This window comes from Rhamphochromis longiceps, linkage group LG2, assembly GCF_057381845.1.
Source record: "Rhamphochromis longiceps isolate RC_006_pf linkage group LG2, R_longiceps_female_GT1.1, whole genome shotgun sequence".
NCBI classification, from domain to species: domain Eukaryota; kingdom Metazoa; phylum Chordata; class Actinopteri; order Cichliformes; family Cichlidae; genus Rhamphochromis; species Rhamphochromis longiceps.
The window spans coordinates 28,336,027-28,353,806 of NC_140558.1; the positions used below are offsets into that span (position 1 = coordinate 28,336,027).

The 17,780-nt window shown below is 45.0% G+C and overlaps 1 protein-coding gene across 5 annotated transcripts in view; it reads left to right on the forward strand.

Annotated features, from left to right (window-relative positions):
- The window catches only part of LOC146677363 (transcription factor COE1-like), a 57,660-nt gene extending 40,257 nt beyond the window's left edge, over window positions 1-17,403 (forward strand). For 2 of the 5 annotated variants that reach the window (XM_085421257.1, XM_085421223.1), the window contains exons 11-17: window positions 3,290-3,378; window positions 6,752-6,817; window positions 7,397-7,559; window positions 9,113-9,292; window positions 10,878-11,075; window positions 13,108-13,176; window positions 14,379-17,403. In XM_085421257.1, the coding sequence (XP_085277383.1) occupies window positions 3,290-3,378; window positions 6,752-6,817; window positions 7,397-7,559; window positions 9,113-9,292; window positions 10,878-11,075; window positions 13,108-13,175 (764 nt within the window). In that variant the 3' untranslated portion in view covers window position 13,176; window positions 14,379-17,403. Of the gene's footprint in view, window positions 1-3,289; window positions 3,379-6,751; window positions 6,818-7,396; window positions 7,560-9,112; window positions 9,293-10,877; window positions 11,076-13,107; window positions 13,177-14,375 lie in introns of all 5 variants that reach the window. The other 3 variants (XM_085421231.1, XM_085421240.1, XM_085421249.1) reach the window with 3 other exon arrangements.
- The last annotated feature ends 377 nt before the right edge of the window (window positions 17,404-17,780 follow it).

Below are 17,780 nucleotides of genomic sequence, written 5' to 3' on the forward strand. Positions count from 1 at the left end.
CGAAATGAGCGGCGCTCACCGGAGGAAATGATTTCTCGTGTTTTCTTATATCTTAATTCAAGCGCACACTTTTCATCTGGATTTTTCAGAATTTGCATTCTCCCAGCGAGAAGCCATGCTGTCAGGTATTGTTAACTGTCGACATGCACTTCTTTTTTTTTTTTGCAACAGATAATTAGAGCTTAGGTTGTAGTAGTATCCACACCTCCATTGATTTGTAGAATCTCTCTGCACACACACACACACACATTCTTTCCCTCCTTCCAGCCCTCTCTCAGGCTCAGCCTCTCCTCTCCTTTAGGAGCAAAAAGCTCTACTCATCTGTTTTCTGTGTATGAATTTCCAGCCATGCATTAGTCTCCCTGACATGTTCAAGCGTTGCTTTATTTAGCTTGTCGGATTCTGCAAATAAACGCAATCTCAGGGTTTATGGAAAAATGGATAAAAATTAGATTGTAAGGTATTGATCTGGATTGTGAGTAGTTGGTGGGGGTGCTGTGCGTGTATGTTTGAGAGAGGTGGTGTTGGAGGTGGGGGGACGGGGAGCTCTCATGTGTGTGTGTGTGTGTGTGTGTGTGTGTGTGTGAAGAGGGTGGGGCGTGGTGGGGGTGAGCAGAAATGAAGCCGTAATTCAGGGCTATTGAACCCCCTGCCACTGGCGGCATCGATCGCCAGGCAGCGGTTATGAGATCACACCTGAGCACTGGAGACTGCAGAGGGGAGGGAAGGACGGGGGGGAGCTGTGCGGGCAGGGGTGGGGGGAGACGAGGGAAGGGGGAGACGAAGGAGTAAGGAGCGAGGAGGAGAGAGAGAGAAACAGAAGGTTGTGATATGATCAGCTCCTTACCCGCTGTCTGAGGGCCTGTTAAGGTGTTAACATCAAGCCTCAGAGCCAATTACCTAACCCTGCAAGTACACTACCCACTCACCTCCTCACACTCACAGTGTTGTGACACAGAAGGAGAAGAAGACAGGGCAACTGGACGCTGGCTGTTGTTCTCCCCTCCTCCTGCTCTGTGTTTCCAGGACAACTCCACTCTTCTGACCTCTCAATTATCCCTGATCCCCCCCCCCCCTCCCCACTCGACCTTCTACTCTTTGCACCCCAAACATCCATCCGAAACCCCCACCCACCCACCCCTTCGTACACACTCCCCCTGCGGCTCTGTGGGTTATTATAGTGAAATATGAAGCGATGTGGATTCTAGGCTTCATGAAATTTCCATGAGCATTGATCTGATCTGATGTGGGTGATTGCTAGGTGAATCCCTCCAGTCCAGAGCTGTTGCTCATCTATTCATTTATTTATGGCAGTTATGTTTTACTGGCTTTGATTTGCTCTTCTGGAGAGCGACAGCTAAGGATTATAAATATACCTGAATAGGAGAGTGTGCTTGGAATCCTGGAGGGCAGCAGCGCACCACTCCTCTTTCCAACTTGGAAAGTTGTTTTTTCTTTTTTTTTCTTCTTCTAGCATTAATTCTTGGTGTAAAATGTGAGATATTGAGCATGGATATAAGGGCATAAAAAAAATAAGACAATCCCCAAAGAGGCACAGGCAGATAGTTAGTGATGGGCTTTGTCCCCCACATACTCGTCTTCTGGTTTATGGTCCTTGAAAACGAGCAGAGACAATATCACTTCCTCTCTCAATTACCAAAATTGTCTCTTTATTTGTAATAGGGGTATCTATGTATGTCTTGGGTTTTTATGCTATTGTTCACTCGAGGCTCATTTGGCACATTGTGGGGAACTGATAAAAAATTCATCATAAAAACAAAAGCCTCTGAGACGAAAGAGAGGATGTTGTCGGAACAATCCCTTCCTCAGACTGAAGGCCTAATCCAGGGCAAATCCTCCTTAAAGCTTTAGAGAGATCAGAGAATAGGGAAGTAATGTCAAATATTTGTCCTCGGAAATAATTCATACTTTATTTGTTGCATGTGATCGCCTCATTGTTTTGGCTTATTTTATCAGCAAACCAGCTGGCCCTGTAATGTGTGTCATTCTCTGTAAGCTGAGCCAGCCTCTGGCATCTCTACTTCGACTTTTCCATCTCTTTGCTGTCTTTGCTTCTAGCTATTCACCTTTCCTTTCATTCACTCTTATGGATCGCTGGAACACTCCACTGGGAGAGCTGTCCAAATACATTTGTGTTGCCAAAACAGAGCATCACCCATTCTCGCTCCCGCACGCTGTTTTTTTCGGTCCGTGTGTTTGAGCGGGCGGGCTCAGGAGGAGCCGTGGTGAAGTCACTGGAGGTCCAGCAGGACAGCTTGTACTCATAGCCTCTAGGGGCCTTTTTTCTGGGGGCCGCCTAGTCAGCCTGGCTGCTCAGATGTGAGGCGAGCAGGGCATCAGCCCCCAGGAAACGTCCAAGCTGCGACCCACAGGGGAAACAGACGGACGGCACAGACGCATACAGGCGATTCTCACGTGCAATGGCGCCTTTTCTTTTTCTTCCATACAAGCGCACATTTACTGTTTCAAACTCTGTCCGGAAGCAGCGTCTTAAAGGCTGTAGCGCAGGAAAGTTGTCAAGACTGTGCCCTGACTCCCCGAGGCAGCCCGCAAAGACAGGAGAGGGAGAGACAGTACATTAGGAATGAATTATGTGGAGAGAGCACTTATCCAACAATCCTCCTCTGAAGTGTTTGTACTATAAGCCTCAGATCTTCATTGTATTTATTCTAATGTTTAAATATTCATGGTAAACCTTCTCATATTCAATTACCGAAGCACGACCACAGCATGCAGAGAGTGCTTTCTCCCTGCTGCCTGGATGATCTGACTGTGTGTGTGTGTGTGTGTGTGTGTGTGTGTGTGTGTGTGTGTGTGTGTGTGTGTGTGTGTGTGTGTGTGTGCGTGCGCGCATGTGTGTGTTTAGCTTGTTCCCTGGAGCGATCAAGCCTTTGTTATATTGGAACCAAGCTCTGTAATTGCTTATATTAGTCGCTGATCAACGCAAGACCACAGGACACACACACACATTCACTTTCCCTGATTCCTGACAGTCTTTTTATTAACCACCAAAGCGGGCGACAGAGAGAGATTCATTACATCACAGGCAAACAAAGACACACACCAGACCTAATAGAGAAAACCCACATTTTTCAGCGTGGTTAGTTTAATGTTGAAATATTCATGGATTCAGTTATGTCTGCTGTCACTTGCTTCTCCCGCCGTACCTTCTCTGGTGCTTTTGAACATTAGGTGTTTTCATCATTAAGGATCAAGCTGTAAATGTTTTTTTTCTCTCTCTGCCTGCTTCCCTCCACTTCCTGCTCAGCGCTGAACGAGCCAACCATAGACTACGGCTTCCAGAGGTTACAGAAGGTCATTCCCAGACACCCTGGAGATCAAGAGAGATTACCTAAGGTACAGTGCCTCTGCTCCTCTCATGTGTCTGCTCACACTAGTTGCCAAGCACAATAAATTCACAAGAATCTGTCTTGGTAACACTGGTACAAAGATGTATTGAAAACCTCTTGAGTTTCATAGTACGTAGGATATACATGGCACAAGGACAGCATGACCTCTTAGACAGAGGAACAAACCATGCGCTATAGACAGTAGGCCATACATGACACTATGCACTATGCACATAAACATTTAACCACATGTTCATGGTCATTTTCTGTTCAAACAAACACTTTATTTGTGCAATGAATGCACAAGCGACTCTATTCATCCTTCCACTGAGTATAAGGTCATTTGGACTGGCAAAGTGGGAAGAGGAAAGGGGATAGATGGAGAGAGGAAAAGAGAGGGAGAGAGAGAGAGAGAGGAAAGGAGGTTGAGGGGAGAGAGAGAGGAAGAGAGAGGCAGAAGCAGGTTAGGTGATCCATCATAGCTGTCCAGTCTTACCTCCTGCTGGGTCAGTGGATCGAAGTCAACCCCGGGTGGACTTTATTACTTCCAACACACACACTTATCCACAATGCAGCACACACACACACACAGAAATGCACACAGACTTCTCTATGCCTTCATGTGCACGCACACACACACTCAGTGGAGGGAAGTCACCACCAGGCAGAGATGGAGAGCACAGGTAGATGCAGAAGGAAGATAGAGAAATCACTTGTCCTCACTGTGTGTCATGTCTGGTGGATACAAGAGTTGTCCCGGTGAGTTCTGGTCTTTAGCCTATCAACCCCCCGTATCTCTCCAAATATCTTTGTATCCATCCATCTCTTTTCCTCTCCTCCTCTTTCTCCCTCGCTTGGCGGTGTCTCTTTCACTTCTAAATGAACAGCGGTAGCTGGCAGGCCTGGTTGTTCATTTCAGCTCTATTGATTTGTGCCTTTATTGAGGTAATAACAGTTTGTTGACCACGCTTCTCTCTCAACTGTTGGCCTCAATCATTAGAGAGGGGCAGGAGAGGGGCATATGCTGGCAACTTCTTGAGCTACAAATGTCCATTCAAAGCTACCTTGGCACAAGCCTCTGTGTGGCTGTTCTTTGGTGGGTCTTTAAACTAGATTCAACTGACTGGGACTATAATATATTCCAATATATTGGCACTTTGACGAACCCGCCCCACCCCCAATACACATACAGCGTGCAGAGAATAGGCAGGATATATACCATCCCCTGTTCTATCTCTGTATGTTGCGATAATGATCCAGTGATCCAGCTGAAAACAGCCCCATACTGTGCTGTAGAATAGTCAGGCAGTCAGACTGAGCGGGGACTGCTGGGTAGCCAGACTGCAGGGTGTTTAGCTAAGGCTGCGGTGTGGCTGGGGGTCTGGGGCTGGCTAATGAGTGACCGCCCTGCCAGACGAGGCCAGGCTCTGCTCTGGATCAGGTTCCCCTTCCTGTTGACGTCTCTGTGGGCCTGACTTTACGGGAAGAGACCCTGCGCCCAGGAAATGGTCTCCCCTTACAGCAGCAGGGCTAGGGAGGCAGCATGGCGCTAACCACATTTATCTGTTTATCAGAATGACTCTGGAGCGCTGCCTAATCGCGTTTAGCTACTGGACAGATCCCTTCGCTAACGAGAGACTGATAGGTACAGACAGGGCACAGGAGCATGAGAGAGTGATTAAAGGGGGGGGGCAAGTGAAAGTAGTTCGGAGGCTCAGGTGAGGGGAGAGTGAATTATAAATGAGGAGATGCACGCACATAATAGACCTAAGGAGAACGAGCAGAATGGCTGGTGCAGAGAGGGGCAAAAAAAAAATTAAATAAAGAGACTGATGTTGCACGAGTGCTCCCGGAACACCGTTACACTCCAACTGCAGATCTGTTCATGTCCTAATGCCTCGCACTTCCTTCATTTCCCCTCCTCCCCCGCTTTCTTTTCCTCCTCCTCCTCTCTTTTTCCTTCATCCATCCATCTAACTATCTAGCAATCCCTGGGAGGCATGGGGCGTCGAGGAAAAGCAGAGAGAAGGAAGCGAGGAGCAGTGCATACATACTAAAGAACCACTTACCTTCCTAGGGCCTCTACATCTCTCAATCACCTCAAACAGGCCTCCTTTCTGGTCTCCCCTCTTCCCAGCTCTCACCCTCCTCCTCCCCTCGCCTCCTTTTCTGCCTCCCCCAGATAGTGCTAGTAATGGGAGGTTAACACAGAGGCAGCGCTCCCATTATTGAGTGAATTTAGCACCTCGGACAGCGCTCTACAATCTTTATTGCTTTGCTGACCCTCTCGTCATGTCCTGGGCGTGCTCGACAGCCTCCACATGTGCATGGCTGCGTGTGCGGTTACACTCGTGTGTGTTTGCGTGTGTGTGCAATATGAGGTCTGATTGAAAGGCGGCGTGTCACGGAACAGAGAGCACACATGCTCCGGGGCTTGTTCACAGCGAGGGATACACTCAGGAGAGTATAACGCACAGCGTGAGTGTGCGCGAGTGGAAGAGAAAGAAACGAGGAGAAGGTTGGAGGGGAGGGGGCTGCAATTTTCTGGTTGTCGCGCCTCCAGCATATATCCTGGCCCCGGCACATTAACTTTTAAAAAGGGTTTTGTAGGACTGTAGGTGTCGACATCACACACACACACACACACACACACACACACACACACACACACACACACACACACACACACACACACACACACATATATATATAAAGACTGCCTGGAGTCACACACTCACACACTCAGGGAGGAAAAAAGAATAGAGACAGAGAGAGGAGGGAAAGGGTTGTAAGCGGTGGAAAATGAGTGCGGAGAAGCTGCGTTAGGATAAATGTTTGATGTGGGAAATTCCACTCGGCGGTTTTCACCTGAGCAATGATGTTCTACATTTATCACACAAAGTGGATACAGGGCTATTCACTCGGATCATTACCAGGGTTAATACAGGGCAGGAGACGGGTGTGTCCCGGCTGACGAGGAGAGTTGTATAGCCGTCAACCTGATGATATGTTGTGTTAAATGAGATTGATGTGTGATCATGTGCGGCGGGTTCGTGATCCATCAGCGACAGAGGAGAGAGAGAGAGTGAGAAGATGTGGAAGATAGTTGACTGATAGAGAGATATAGGCTCATGTTTTATTCACAGATAACAGTATCTTCCCTCTGCTCTCCCAAACTGCCCAGCTAGTAACAAAGTGCTGGGATGGGCCCATTTCTCTTCCTCTCCCTTCCTCTGTCTACCCCTTTCCTCTCCCTCACACTCTCTCTGTTCTGCATTCACAGCATAATGCAAGGAGTGAAATGTAATAAAAGTGACTGAACTCTTTGAGCCGCCACACTTGTGATCAATCCCCCTTCCTCTGTCTGCGCTTGATTGCAGGAGGTGATTTTAAAGAGAGCGGCAGATCTGGTGGAGGCCTTGTACGGGATGCCTCACAATAACCAGGTAAACTCTCTCTTACACACACACACACAGACAAAAACACAAACAGCAATATCTCTTATTAGACATTATTATTTGTTTGTGGTTCGGGCCAAGTGGCAGCATCAAAGGCGCTTATCTCTGCTGGCGATGTAGCACCCTGCCGTGTTCGCGCAAGATCTGGGACCCACAAACATGCACGCTAGACTATGTTAGAGCTTTTTATCAATGCAGAGGGTGGAGATGAGATTAGAGGGAATGCAGAAGGCAGTTGAAGAGGAGGAGTGGCATTAAGGCTTGAGTCTGAAGGAGGAAGAATGGAAACCCAAAACAGGGAGGAAGAGGCAGGCTAAAGATCTCATGTGTCTGTTTAATGAGCCTTTCCTCCATTTACTGAACCAATCCCACCACTCCCAGCGACAACTGATAAAAACCACTCAGCTCTGCTAGATTTACATGTGCAGTATCTTGAGTGGAGATCTAGCATTCTTATCAGGCTACAAAGCCAACATCAAGGGTATATTTTCCCTCTTCTCTTCTCTTTTCTTCTCTGTTACTGACCACCACTCTTTTTTTTTTTTTTTGTTCCTTCCTCATCGTCAGGAGATGATTCTGAAACGAGCAGCGGATATCGCGGAGGCCCTCTATACAACAGTCCCAAGAGGGCACAACCAGCTAGCCAGTCTTGGCAGCAGCTCTGTTCATGCTGGCATGATGGCAGTAAACTCTTTCACCGGGTCAGAGGTGGCACAAACAGCCAATCAGGGTGAGCAAACACACCAGGAAACAATTCTGGCCTATTGTCATGGGAAAAGGAAAAAATGTTTATTTGCTGTTGTCCATTTAGGGATGACAGCAGGGTGGGGGGGGGGGGGGGGGCAACTGGCATTTTATTTTTCATGTGGGAAATTTAGAGATAGTGATTTAAGAGCATGGAGCAAATAAGAAAGTGTGAAAAAGGAGGACAGGAGGAGGAGAGGTGACAGTAAGAAACGGGGAAAACTTGAAAGAAAGATGGTGAGAGAGTGAAGAATGGAGAAAAAGAAAGCCGTGGATGGAGTACGATGGAGAAATATGAGTGGGTCCTAGGGGTGTGTATATTAGACTGGGGTCGGCCCCTGTCTGACAGAGAGAGATGTGGGTGCAGTCAGTGGTGATTCATCACATGTATCGGGGGAACCAGAGGAGAGTGGATGGACCAGCCTCTGGATGCATCTCAATAATTCCAATGAGCTTCCTCTGCCCTTCATTTTCATCCGGAAACATTTTTAACCTATCGTTTGTTTCACCCTCATATTAGATGAAAATGTAAACTTAATCAGGGAGGAGCAGAGTGATGAAGAAGTGAGACAATACTTGTGATGAGTAGCCTTTGTTACACTAGAGCAGGGGTGTCAAACATAAAGCCCGGGAGCCAGAATCACCTCAGTAAAATCCGTTTTGACATCCCCACACTAGAGAGTGGAAATTTCAGATGTTCAGTTCCAGCCATTTTTCCCCCACCTATGTTATCATGTTGTATATTGTATAGATATTGTGTAGGCTCACTTTGTGTCTTCAAAGCAGCTCTGACCCATGGGTGCCCTGTAGTGTCTGGTACTGGGATGTTGGCAGTTTGTGATGTGGAGTGATGCATCCGTGTATGAGGGATGTTCCTGAATCCTGTAGAGTTTGAAGGCCGGGTGAACAGATTGGGCACCATTCATGTGCAGGCAGGGCACACCGTCGTGCAGGGCAATGTGCAGGTGGGCGTTACCACGTCACATGAATGGCAGTACCCGAGGCTTCACAGCAAAACACTGCAGTGAAACAATGATTTTCACTTTGCCCGTCAGCGGTTTTAGTGTTGTAGCTGATCAGTGTGTATTTATAGTCTTCCATTTTACATTGTTCTCCTTCTGTTCACTGCCCCTGTAAAGCATGAAAGGTCCTGTCAGAAATACTAGCTTCATTCTTTGTAAATTACAAGAGAGCCGCCAAGGCCTTTTACCGTTAATTGCCTTATCAATATATCTAATTCTGAAGAGGAGCCAGCAGGGTGATAGTCCTCTTGTTTCAGGCGTTGGAGGGGGGGTGCGGCTATATCCCTCTCATATCATTCTTCCTCCACTCTGTTCATTGCTTTTTTTCTCTCCCATATGCTGTCTAAGATTTTTCTAAGAAAAAGCAAAACATTTCTTCTGGCTTGTAATGCTATGTCCATTAGTATGAAAAAAGGAGCATTTGGCAGCAGCTGCATGTAGGCTTTCTTGTTTTGGTATGCCTGCCATCTGCTATACCTCTAACACTCTCCATCCCCCTTTCTTTCTCTGTCTTTAGGTTTCAGTAGGAGTACAAGCAGTGTGTCCCCTCATGGTTATGTCCCCAGCTCTACTCCCCAGCAGAGTAGCTACAGCTCTGTCTCCACTAGCATGAATGGCTACGCTAACTCTGGCATGGCAACCTTGGGCACCTCACCCAACTTCCTCAATGGATCTGCAGGCAACTCGCCCTATGCTAGTGAGTAAATACAGTGCATACTAGAGCTGAAAGTTTGGGTGGGGATCAGCATTTTGTACAGAAGACATCTCTGAGAGGAACTGAGAAGCACGGCAGGAAACAAGAATCGACACGACAGGAGAAAGTATTTCAGTTCAGCTGGCTCATCTGTTTCTTTAAGAGCAGAGTCAAACACAAATCCCCGCTTTATTGGCCAGGGGAGGAGATCACCTAGCACGTCCCAACACCTCCTCGACACACACGTGCACACACACACACACACACCACCTCTGCTCACACACACTCACCCTCTACATTAAAGACTCTTGATTAAATCAATAAACTAATTGCTAGAGAAGCAATTCCATTTCAGCTCTTTGATTCCTGGGTGTTAACAAGTATTTTAACAGGCTCATCGGCCCCACACAGACACTTTCAATCAATGGCCCCTCGGCCTGCCTTTGTAGGTCCAATTTTCATTAATTGATTAGTTAGGCCCCTTCATAAATGGATTATGACTTTATTGCAAGGATTTGTCAGGAAGAGCCATAAAAGCTAAGTGTTGGATAATAACAACAATAAAGGCAGAGGCAGATATCACAGGGCAGGTGAAATACGGCTCAGCTGATTGTAAAATCACTGAAGGGGGAAATGCTCTTAGTGTATTAGCAGACAAAAGACAAACCCGAGAGAAGTGGATGGATGGGATGATGTCAGAGGACATGATTTGGATTGTGAAGAGTTGGGTCATTTGGCTGTGTGTGCCTCTCATGAGGGTGAATTACAGTGGCCACAGTAAATCCAGCTAACGGCTATCTTGTACAAAGCTTTTGATTTCATTTCAGAAGCACTGAGAAGCTCTTTTAGATATGAATATGTTCAAAAAGTTTCTCTATCTTGCATTTGAAATCTTCAATCCACCGTTCCAGAGGGGATGTCCCAAAAGTACAAATCCACATCTAGCCCTTAAATTACATGACATATGGTTAACAACTGTTTAGAGTGCTTTTAAGGTGGTGAATGATGCCTAATGTGCAGTTAAAATGCAAAGAGCCAGTGGGCAAGCATATTGCTTATGTATTCTAATTTTTTAAACCTTGTTGGTTAAAACCTCTAGCATAAATATCTGTGATAAAGTAGATGTGTGGGAGCTTTGTTTGTAAGTTGCCCTGAAAACACATTACAGGTTACAGTACCTAAAGTTGCTGAGGAGATGTTTATCATCCCCTGAGCACAGGATGAGTCATCAAAACAGATTGATCAGAAGGGGGGAAAAACGACCTCAGGCCATTTTCAGCATTTTCCAACTAAACACATTTTTGTGTAAGATATGGAAAATCTCTTTGCCAAATAATTGCTTAACAGCACAACAGGTAGCAAAACAAGTCTGAGCCAGTTGATCTGAAAACAACATGTCACCCCTCCTGCCATCATCCATTGACCAGTCCCCTTCTGTTCGTCCCATCTGCCTGTCCTCTGCCCTCGGCCCTCTCTCTAACCCCCTTTCTGCCATCGTCGTCCCTTCCTGTCCTTCTTCCCTGACATACACCTATGACGCCCCTTCCTAAAACACCCTCTCCTGCCCATCTCTCTCTCTTTCCCTCAGTCGTCCCGTCCAGCCCGACGATGGCGTCGTCGACCAGCCTGCCCTCCAACTGCAGCAGCTCCTCTGGCATCTTCTCCTTCTCTCCAGCTAACATGGTGTCTGCAGCCGTCAAGCAGAAGAGCGCATTTGCCCCCGTTGTCCGACCCCAGAATTCCCCTCCTCCCACGTGCACCAGCGCTAATGCTAACAGCCTGCAAGGTAAGCCGCTAAGTAGCCTCACGCTAACTTGCTGATGAATTTGAAATTTGCAGTATGAGCACAGTTAGGGTTGCCAACCGTCCCTTAAAATACGGAATCGTCCCGTATTTCGAAACAAAAGTACACGTCCCGTATTGAGCTAATAAGGGACGCACTTTGTCCCGTAATACAGTGAGAATCAAAAGTAGTCTATAACTTTTAATGGAATTAACGCTTTGTTTGAAAACATAATTCCCAGCCCCTCTCCTGCTTTGTGACCAATGAGCTGACAGCACACTTATGACAATTCGAGTATGACAATTCAGATTACCGCTCATCTCATTGGTCGAGGAAAGGTCGCTTGCGGAGAAAATACCGGAAGACAACAGATGACCACAACAAGAAGCATGGCCAACAGGGAAACAAACGCCGACACTGCGGTGCAAGTCTCGGACGACAGTACACCTAAAGCTGGGCAGACACTGTGCGATTTTTTTCAGTCACGTTATTCAGCTCCTGCTCAAACTGCACGATTGACTCGCAGAGGTTAGAAGTTGGTAGGTCACGATGCAGGGTCTCACACTCTCACCGATGCTCTGATGGGACCTGAGTGCGCACACTGTGCCTCCATAAAATGAAGTTTATAACAGAAAATCTGTCGCTCGCGCTCTCTCTCTGTCTTTCACTCACACAGACACACCACCACCATCAACTTTGCTAAATTGCTAATGAAAAACATTGATCAGGCAGCTGTGATTGAGCAGCAGTGTAGATCCAACTATTTTCACGGTTGTTGTGGTCGTGATAATTTTGTGATGCCACATCGAAAAGGCTCGGATGAGCTTGCCAAAGTTCTACAAGTTGTGCCTCCATCGCTTGTGTCCAGATCACACGCTGCACTGCCGTGCTGCTCCGTCTTTTTCACCGACGTTTACGTGTTTGCGCGTGAGCAGTGTGAGCGCCTGTGGTGAGACCCTCACGAGCGATTGATGATCGGGAGCTGGTCATGAGGTGTTAATCACTTCTCTTTACCCCACGTATACTACACGACGCACGATGAAGGCCAAAATCGGTCCGATCACTCAAAAATCGGCTCAAAATGGGCCAAAAACCGCACAGTGTAAGCCCAGCATTAGAGCAGCAATGTTTGTTCCCCTCAGAGAAAGGGAAGAATGGGAAAAGGAAAACACCTGGCTGGAAAAAGTTAATATGGGCATGTGCAGTGAATATCAGCGCTATGTGGCCAGAAGTGTGATAATATAATTTATTTTGTGTAATAAACGACTGCAAGGATAGATGATTACAACAAATAGATGACTAATATATAAAAGTAATACATAGATGAATAATGATGATGAGTTATGATGCATAATCATGGGAACAAGCGGGTTTACAAACAGGAGCAGCTGATTAGCATTAGAAAAGCTGAAATAATACCTCAGCTGAAGCCAATTGTACTAAATGCACTAAATGTGCACTGTTACAAGAATATTTTTCTTTCTATTGTTTTCTATTATTTTAAGTTAAGCAGGACAGAGTTCTTTTAAAGAAAGATTTACTTATATTCTCAAAAGTTAAGCATGACAGGCTTCTGTTTAAGAAAGAGACCTGTTTTATGTGTTAATGTTGTCATTTTGAGCTAAAAATAAATGGCTAAATGATCATTTGTTTCACATGTGTTCATATCACAAAGAATAGAATATGCATCTACTTAAATCAACTTCAAGTCAAATGGTTAAAAAAAATAATTTCACACACAAAAAAAGAGCTAGAAAATTCACCACACTGGGAAGGGTGAAGACAACTGGGTCGCCCGGCCCTGGCCACGAGGTGTCCCTTATTTATTTTTCAGGGAGTTGGCAACCCTAAGCACAGTAAAAAGTTTTAGTAAAAATATTTGCTAGGAATTGTTCACCCTCAAGCTTTAATCCTGCTTTTCCTCACCTCCTATGATAACGTCTCACTTTTACTCCTTCGATTTTCCTTTTTCTTCCTCCACTCCTTTTTTCCCCCCCTTTCTTGGCCCTCCCTCCACTCTCCTTCCTCACCGTAGATCAGTCTTTTGTGGACTCTAGCAAGTACTCATCAGCCAGCTCTCTGCAGGGCCTGGCCTTCTCCTGAAGTATGTTACTCCTCGCTTTCATTTTTCTCTTTCTCTGTTTTGGCTTTCCACTCCACGCTATCCCAGACCGCTCATTTGCACCATCCTGCCCTGCCCTTCCTTCTCGTTTCTGTTTTTATTTGTCACTCTTGACTTGTCAGATAGTCATCATGCTACCCCATATGTGTTATATTTCCTGTTTTCACTTCCTGCTTCCTGCCCGTCCTCTAGTTGGTGCGTCTGCGGGGGGAGGGTGTGAAGGGAGGTCGTTATGCCACCACGGGTCACTCTGTTCTCTCATTTCCATCGAATGCGGCACGGGGTCTGTTCGTCTGGGCAGGATGTTGTATGGTGCTGAGATCCTGAGAGAGAGAAATGATGGATGGGAATCTTTATCAGAGCCCCAAGCTAAGCACTTCCTCACTTCCTTCGTCGGCGTTGATGAGCTCTGACCACTGTGACCTAAGGGCCAATGGCCACTATGCTCTGATCACACTGACACGCGCACACACACACACACACACACACACATGCACACACCATTCTGTTAATCCCAACAAGTAGGAGACACTTAGGAAATAACCTGGGAATTAGTGGATTGAAGAGTGGGGGAAATCAATAAGGAGCCAATATGTTATATGAAAAATTTATATCTGTGATGGTTTCTGTGTAAGAAAAAAAAACAGGATAGAGGGAAGGAGTGATGGGGGGAGGTGGCTTGTGGGGAGGCGGAGGTGCAATAGTTGGTGCTATACGGAGGTAAAGATGTGAGTATATCTCATGGATTTCATTTCCATGTTTGAGCCTAATTTTCATCACCTCTGTCATTCCACATCAGTTCATACTCTCCCCACCCTCTCGTTTGAGTCATTCTCCATAATGCACATAATAGGCTTGCACCATGTAGCTGTTAACAATTAACAGCGGCAGCTCTTGCATGAAGCTGTTTAGGAGGCCTGTGAGAAGCTGAACAATGTTGTCGATGCGCGGCCAAGTCAGCGGCAGCGGCGGAGGGAAATGTTTTGATTCCTGGGGCCTCGGAATGAAGAGATAATGAGGGAGAGTCGTCTTTGTTCGCCAGATGCTGGAGCACATTGCTGTTATGTGACTGTTGTGATGACAGATGAAACCCAGCAATCACATGACTGACCTTTCTCTCTCTTTCTTTACCCCTCAATCTCCCATTCACTCCTTCTACCTCCCCCTCTTTTCCCACAAAGCAGCGATTCCCGGGATGATCGTTCCACCCATGTAGAGGATCTGGGATAGCTGGAGATTTGGGAATGTTGAGAGGGAAAAAAAGACAGTAGCGGAGTCTGGTGAGTCTCTGTTATGCTGCAGAGCTAAAGTGAAGGAAGTCAAGATAAAGACGCAGGACTCTGTTAAACTCAGGCCTTTCCATTGGGATTTCATCTGAAGGCGATAGGAGAGAAAGAAAAAGGGGACAATATGAACCTTTTGTGATGTTATTTCCCTCTTGGTTGAAATAGTGTAGCTTCTCTGACACCATGTTGGATGGAGTGTATAGAGACTGATAGTTTGCCCACAGTGTGACACTGACCTCATGAAAAGAGCATTTATTTATCTTTGTGTTTATGCCTGTAAGGTTTGGGTTTGATTACTGGAGGCCCCCACGCCGCCTTGCAATCCATAACTCGCACAAACAACAGCGAAGTGTTGGTTTGGCCATGAAGTTTACAATAACTTCAGTCACAAACAAAGGAGCTTTCCTTACCGTTTCCGCCTCTCTAAAACCGCAGAGCGACACAGTGGCCAAATGGAGAAGGAAAAAAAAAGTTCAGCAACACAGAAAAAAATAGAAAATCAACCATTGATTTTGCTGCTAATTTTCCAATAAATCTTAAAAATTGTCTAGCAAAACTGCCCCAAGCTGTTTAAACATCACGCCTTGCTTTTATTTTATTTTATTTTTTTAAATCTCTCTCTCTCTCATTTTGGTTGGTTTGTTTGAATTTTAATAAAACTGTGAGGATAGAGCTGTTTGCAATATGCTTTTTCTGCTTGACATGTGAAGACAAGGTGACGATGAGAATTTAGCCAAAACTGACGAGGTTTTTAGTGAAGACTTGAAAAGCCAGAGGATGTGTGTGCGTCCAGCCAGCACTGTAACTGAAGGAGCCTAGCAAATATCAAATTAGAATAAATGCGTGATATATGTGATATATTTTTGTATATATAAAAAAAATGTTCATTTTGGGGTTTTTTTCACTTCTTTACTCTTTTTTTTGCGATAGCTCTAGTTTGAAATGTAAACATTAAATGTCTTAAGGCAGCTTCTCAGTACAGAAGATAGATTTACTGCGTCTTGTCAATATCTCATTTGCTAAACATGAGAAACATGGGTTTGGATACAAAAAGGGGATCCCTGTAAAATACCCTATAAATAATGTATTTATCCCTTGTATTTGTACATTGACTCTCACCCTCGTTTAGTTGTGTTGTGTAAGTTTAATACAGTAAGTGAACACTTTTCGCAGTGTTTCGTTTCATTATTTGCTGTTGTCTCTCACTATTTAAATGTGACTTTTTTTTAAAATCTTTGTTCCTTTTTGTTTTTTGTATGTTGTTTTGCATCAGTATGCCATGCTTCTGTTTGTTGATTCAAAACATGCCATTGTCTATTTTTGTATTATTTGTAAGTTAATAAAAAAATCTTTTTTTTTTCCTTATGAAAATGTTTATTGTACGGCAAAAAAAGTAGCATCCTATTCAGAGTATTTCGTTGAAGTAGATTTTTTAAGAATATAAACACACATTAATATATACTGTAAATCTATATCTTTTTGTTTGAACTCTGAGGCTTTCAGATTGATACTGTTCTTGAACTGATAATATGCATGGGTTCTTCTCTTGAGTGACTCTTTCTTTATGTGTGTGGAAAACCAAGAGAACAAACAAATTGCTCTGTTTTTCTTTCTTTGTGTTCCTCTTTTTTGCCTCCCTCCTCTTCCTCCTCCTCCTCTGTTCTTCCCTATGTTATTTATGCCTGCTTACATACTGTATCTATATACTCTTTCTTTTATTTCTGTCACTGTAATCTTTACCAGCAGTCTAGATGCCTTAACAATGCAAACCCATTCTTCATTCAATCATGTGTACAGTTTTTCTACCCTCACCACAATTGTCTGTTGCCACAGAGGAATTCATGAGAACTTGGGGACAAAGCACAAACCCACTCTGTTTGGTGGTAAAGCCAGACTAGAATACAAAGAGCCATAATTCAACAATCACACACACACCCCGATGTACTATAATACTGCAGCAATGGCACGCTTTGAAGGACAAGTCGGAGCGGCCTTTCTCAGCTGTGCTTCCTGCACGTTCGGAGAAACACTTTTTGTAGCAATTATGTAGCTTTTTTTTAATGATTTTGGCAGCATGATAGTGACATTTCTCATCAACCACAGGATCACAACAGTACGACAACACATGGCTGTTTTTATTGTAGTACAGAGGGGCGCACAGTGAAGACAAGCGCTGCCACAGCACAATTTTAATCTCTACACAGAGTCGTAGGTCTGACTCCAGTATCCGACAGTCAACCCAGCCCCCAGTCCTTCACCGTCTGTATTGGCCTTTGGACAATACAGCTTCATTTCAAGCTAAACAAGACTAAAAAGAACATGTGATGAACCACAAAAGGGAGCTCCTTGGCCCATCAGACATTTCTGTAGTCTTTTTTTTTTTCTTTTTTTTCGTGTCTGCCGTGTGTCTTCAAGCTGTTGCTGGACAGAGAATAGGGCTTTTTCTCTCTCTGCTTTTTCTTTTCTAGAGCCTGGTTTTGTTAAGGGGGTAGAAAGGACCGTTTTAACAGAGGCGCCTGCTGACAGACGAGTGTTTTTCAGGCACTTGTGTGCCTGTGCCGGTCTGGGCCAGGGCGGGAGGGGCCGCAGCATATCTGTTTCAAATGAACTACAGAGGTCTGTTGTCATACAATGGCATCTTTGTAAGCAAAAGTTCCATCCCAAATATGAGTATCAGTAATGGGTGACAAAGTTTTTGTATTTAGGTAACAAACAACAAAAAAAGAAGAAGATGCAAACCAAATAGCTGGTGTCTATTTTTTCCTCTGTTTGTCTTTGACTGCAAATACACTGAACAGCTCTATGATATAAGGGAAGAAAAAAAATCTACTGTATAGATTGTTATTGTTTTTGATGAAAATTGAGCTGTAAGATAACTTTTGGAATCTCACAATGTTGAATTAAAGTTACCTCTTGTCTGTGACTTTGTCAGGTGTCCTTTTATTTCAAAATATGCCTCATTCCTGATTTATTTTATGTTACCGGTTTTCTCTGGGCTTTTTTTTTTTTTCACTGAAAATGCCTTCTCCAATTAGCTGACAGGCAGCTGACTAAGAATAGAGGAGGAACGGCTACGGCTTATTCCACAGGTCAGAAACAGGCCTGCATCCTTTCCCCTGCTCGGCTCCTTTCTCTAATGAATCTAATTCATTAATGCATTACTGATGGCATGGTGAACATGGTTAGCCTGACAAGTTTCCTCCTAAACATATTAGTTAATGATGATTCCAAGGTTATTAATTGCAAAGGCACCAGCCCACCATAATTGAGTCATCATTTGCATACCCGGTCATCAGCAGA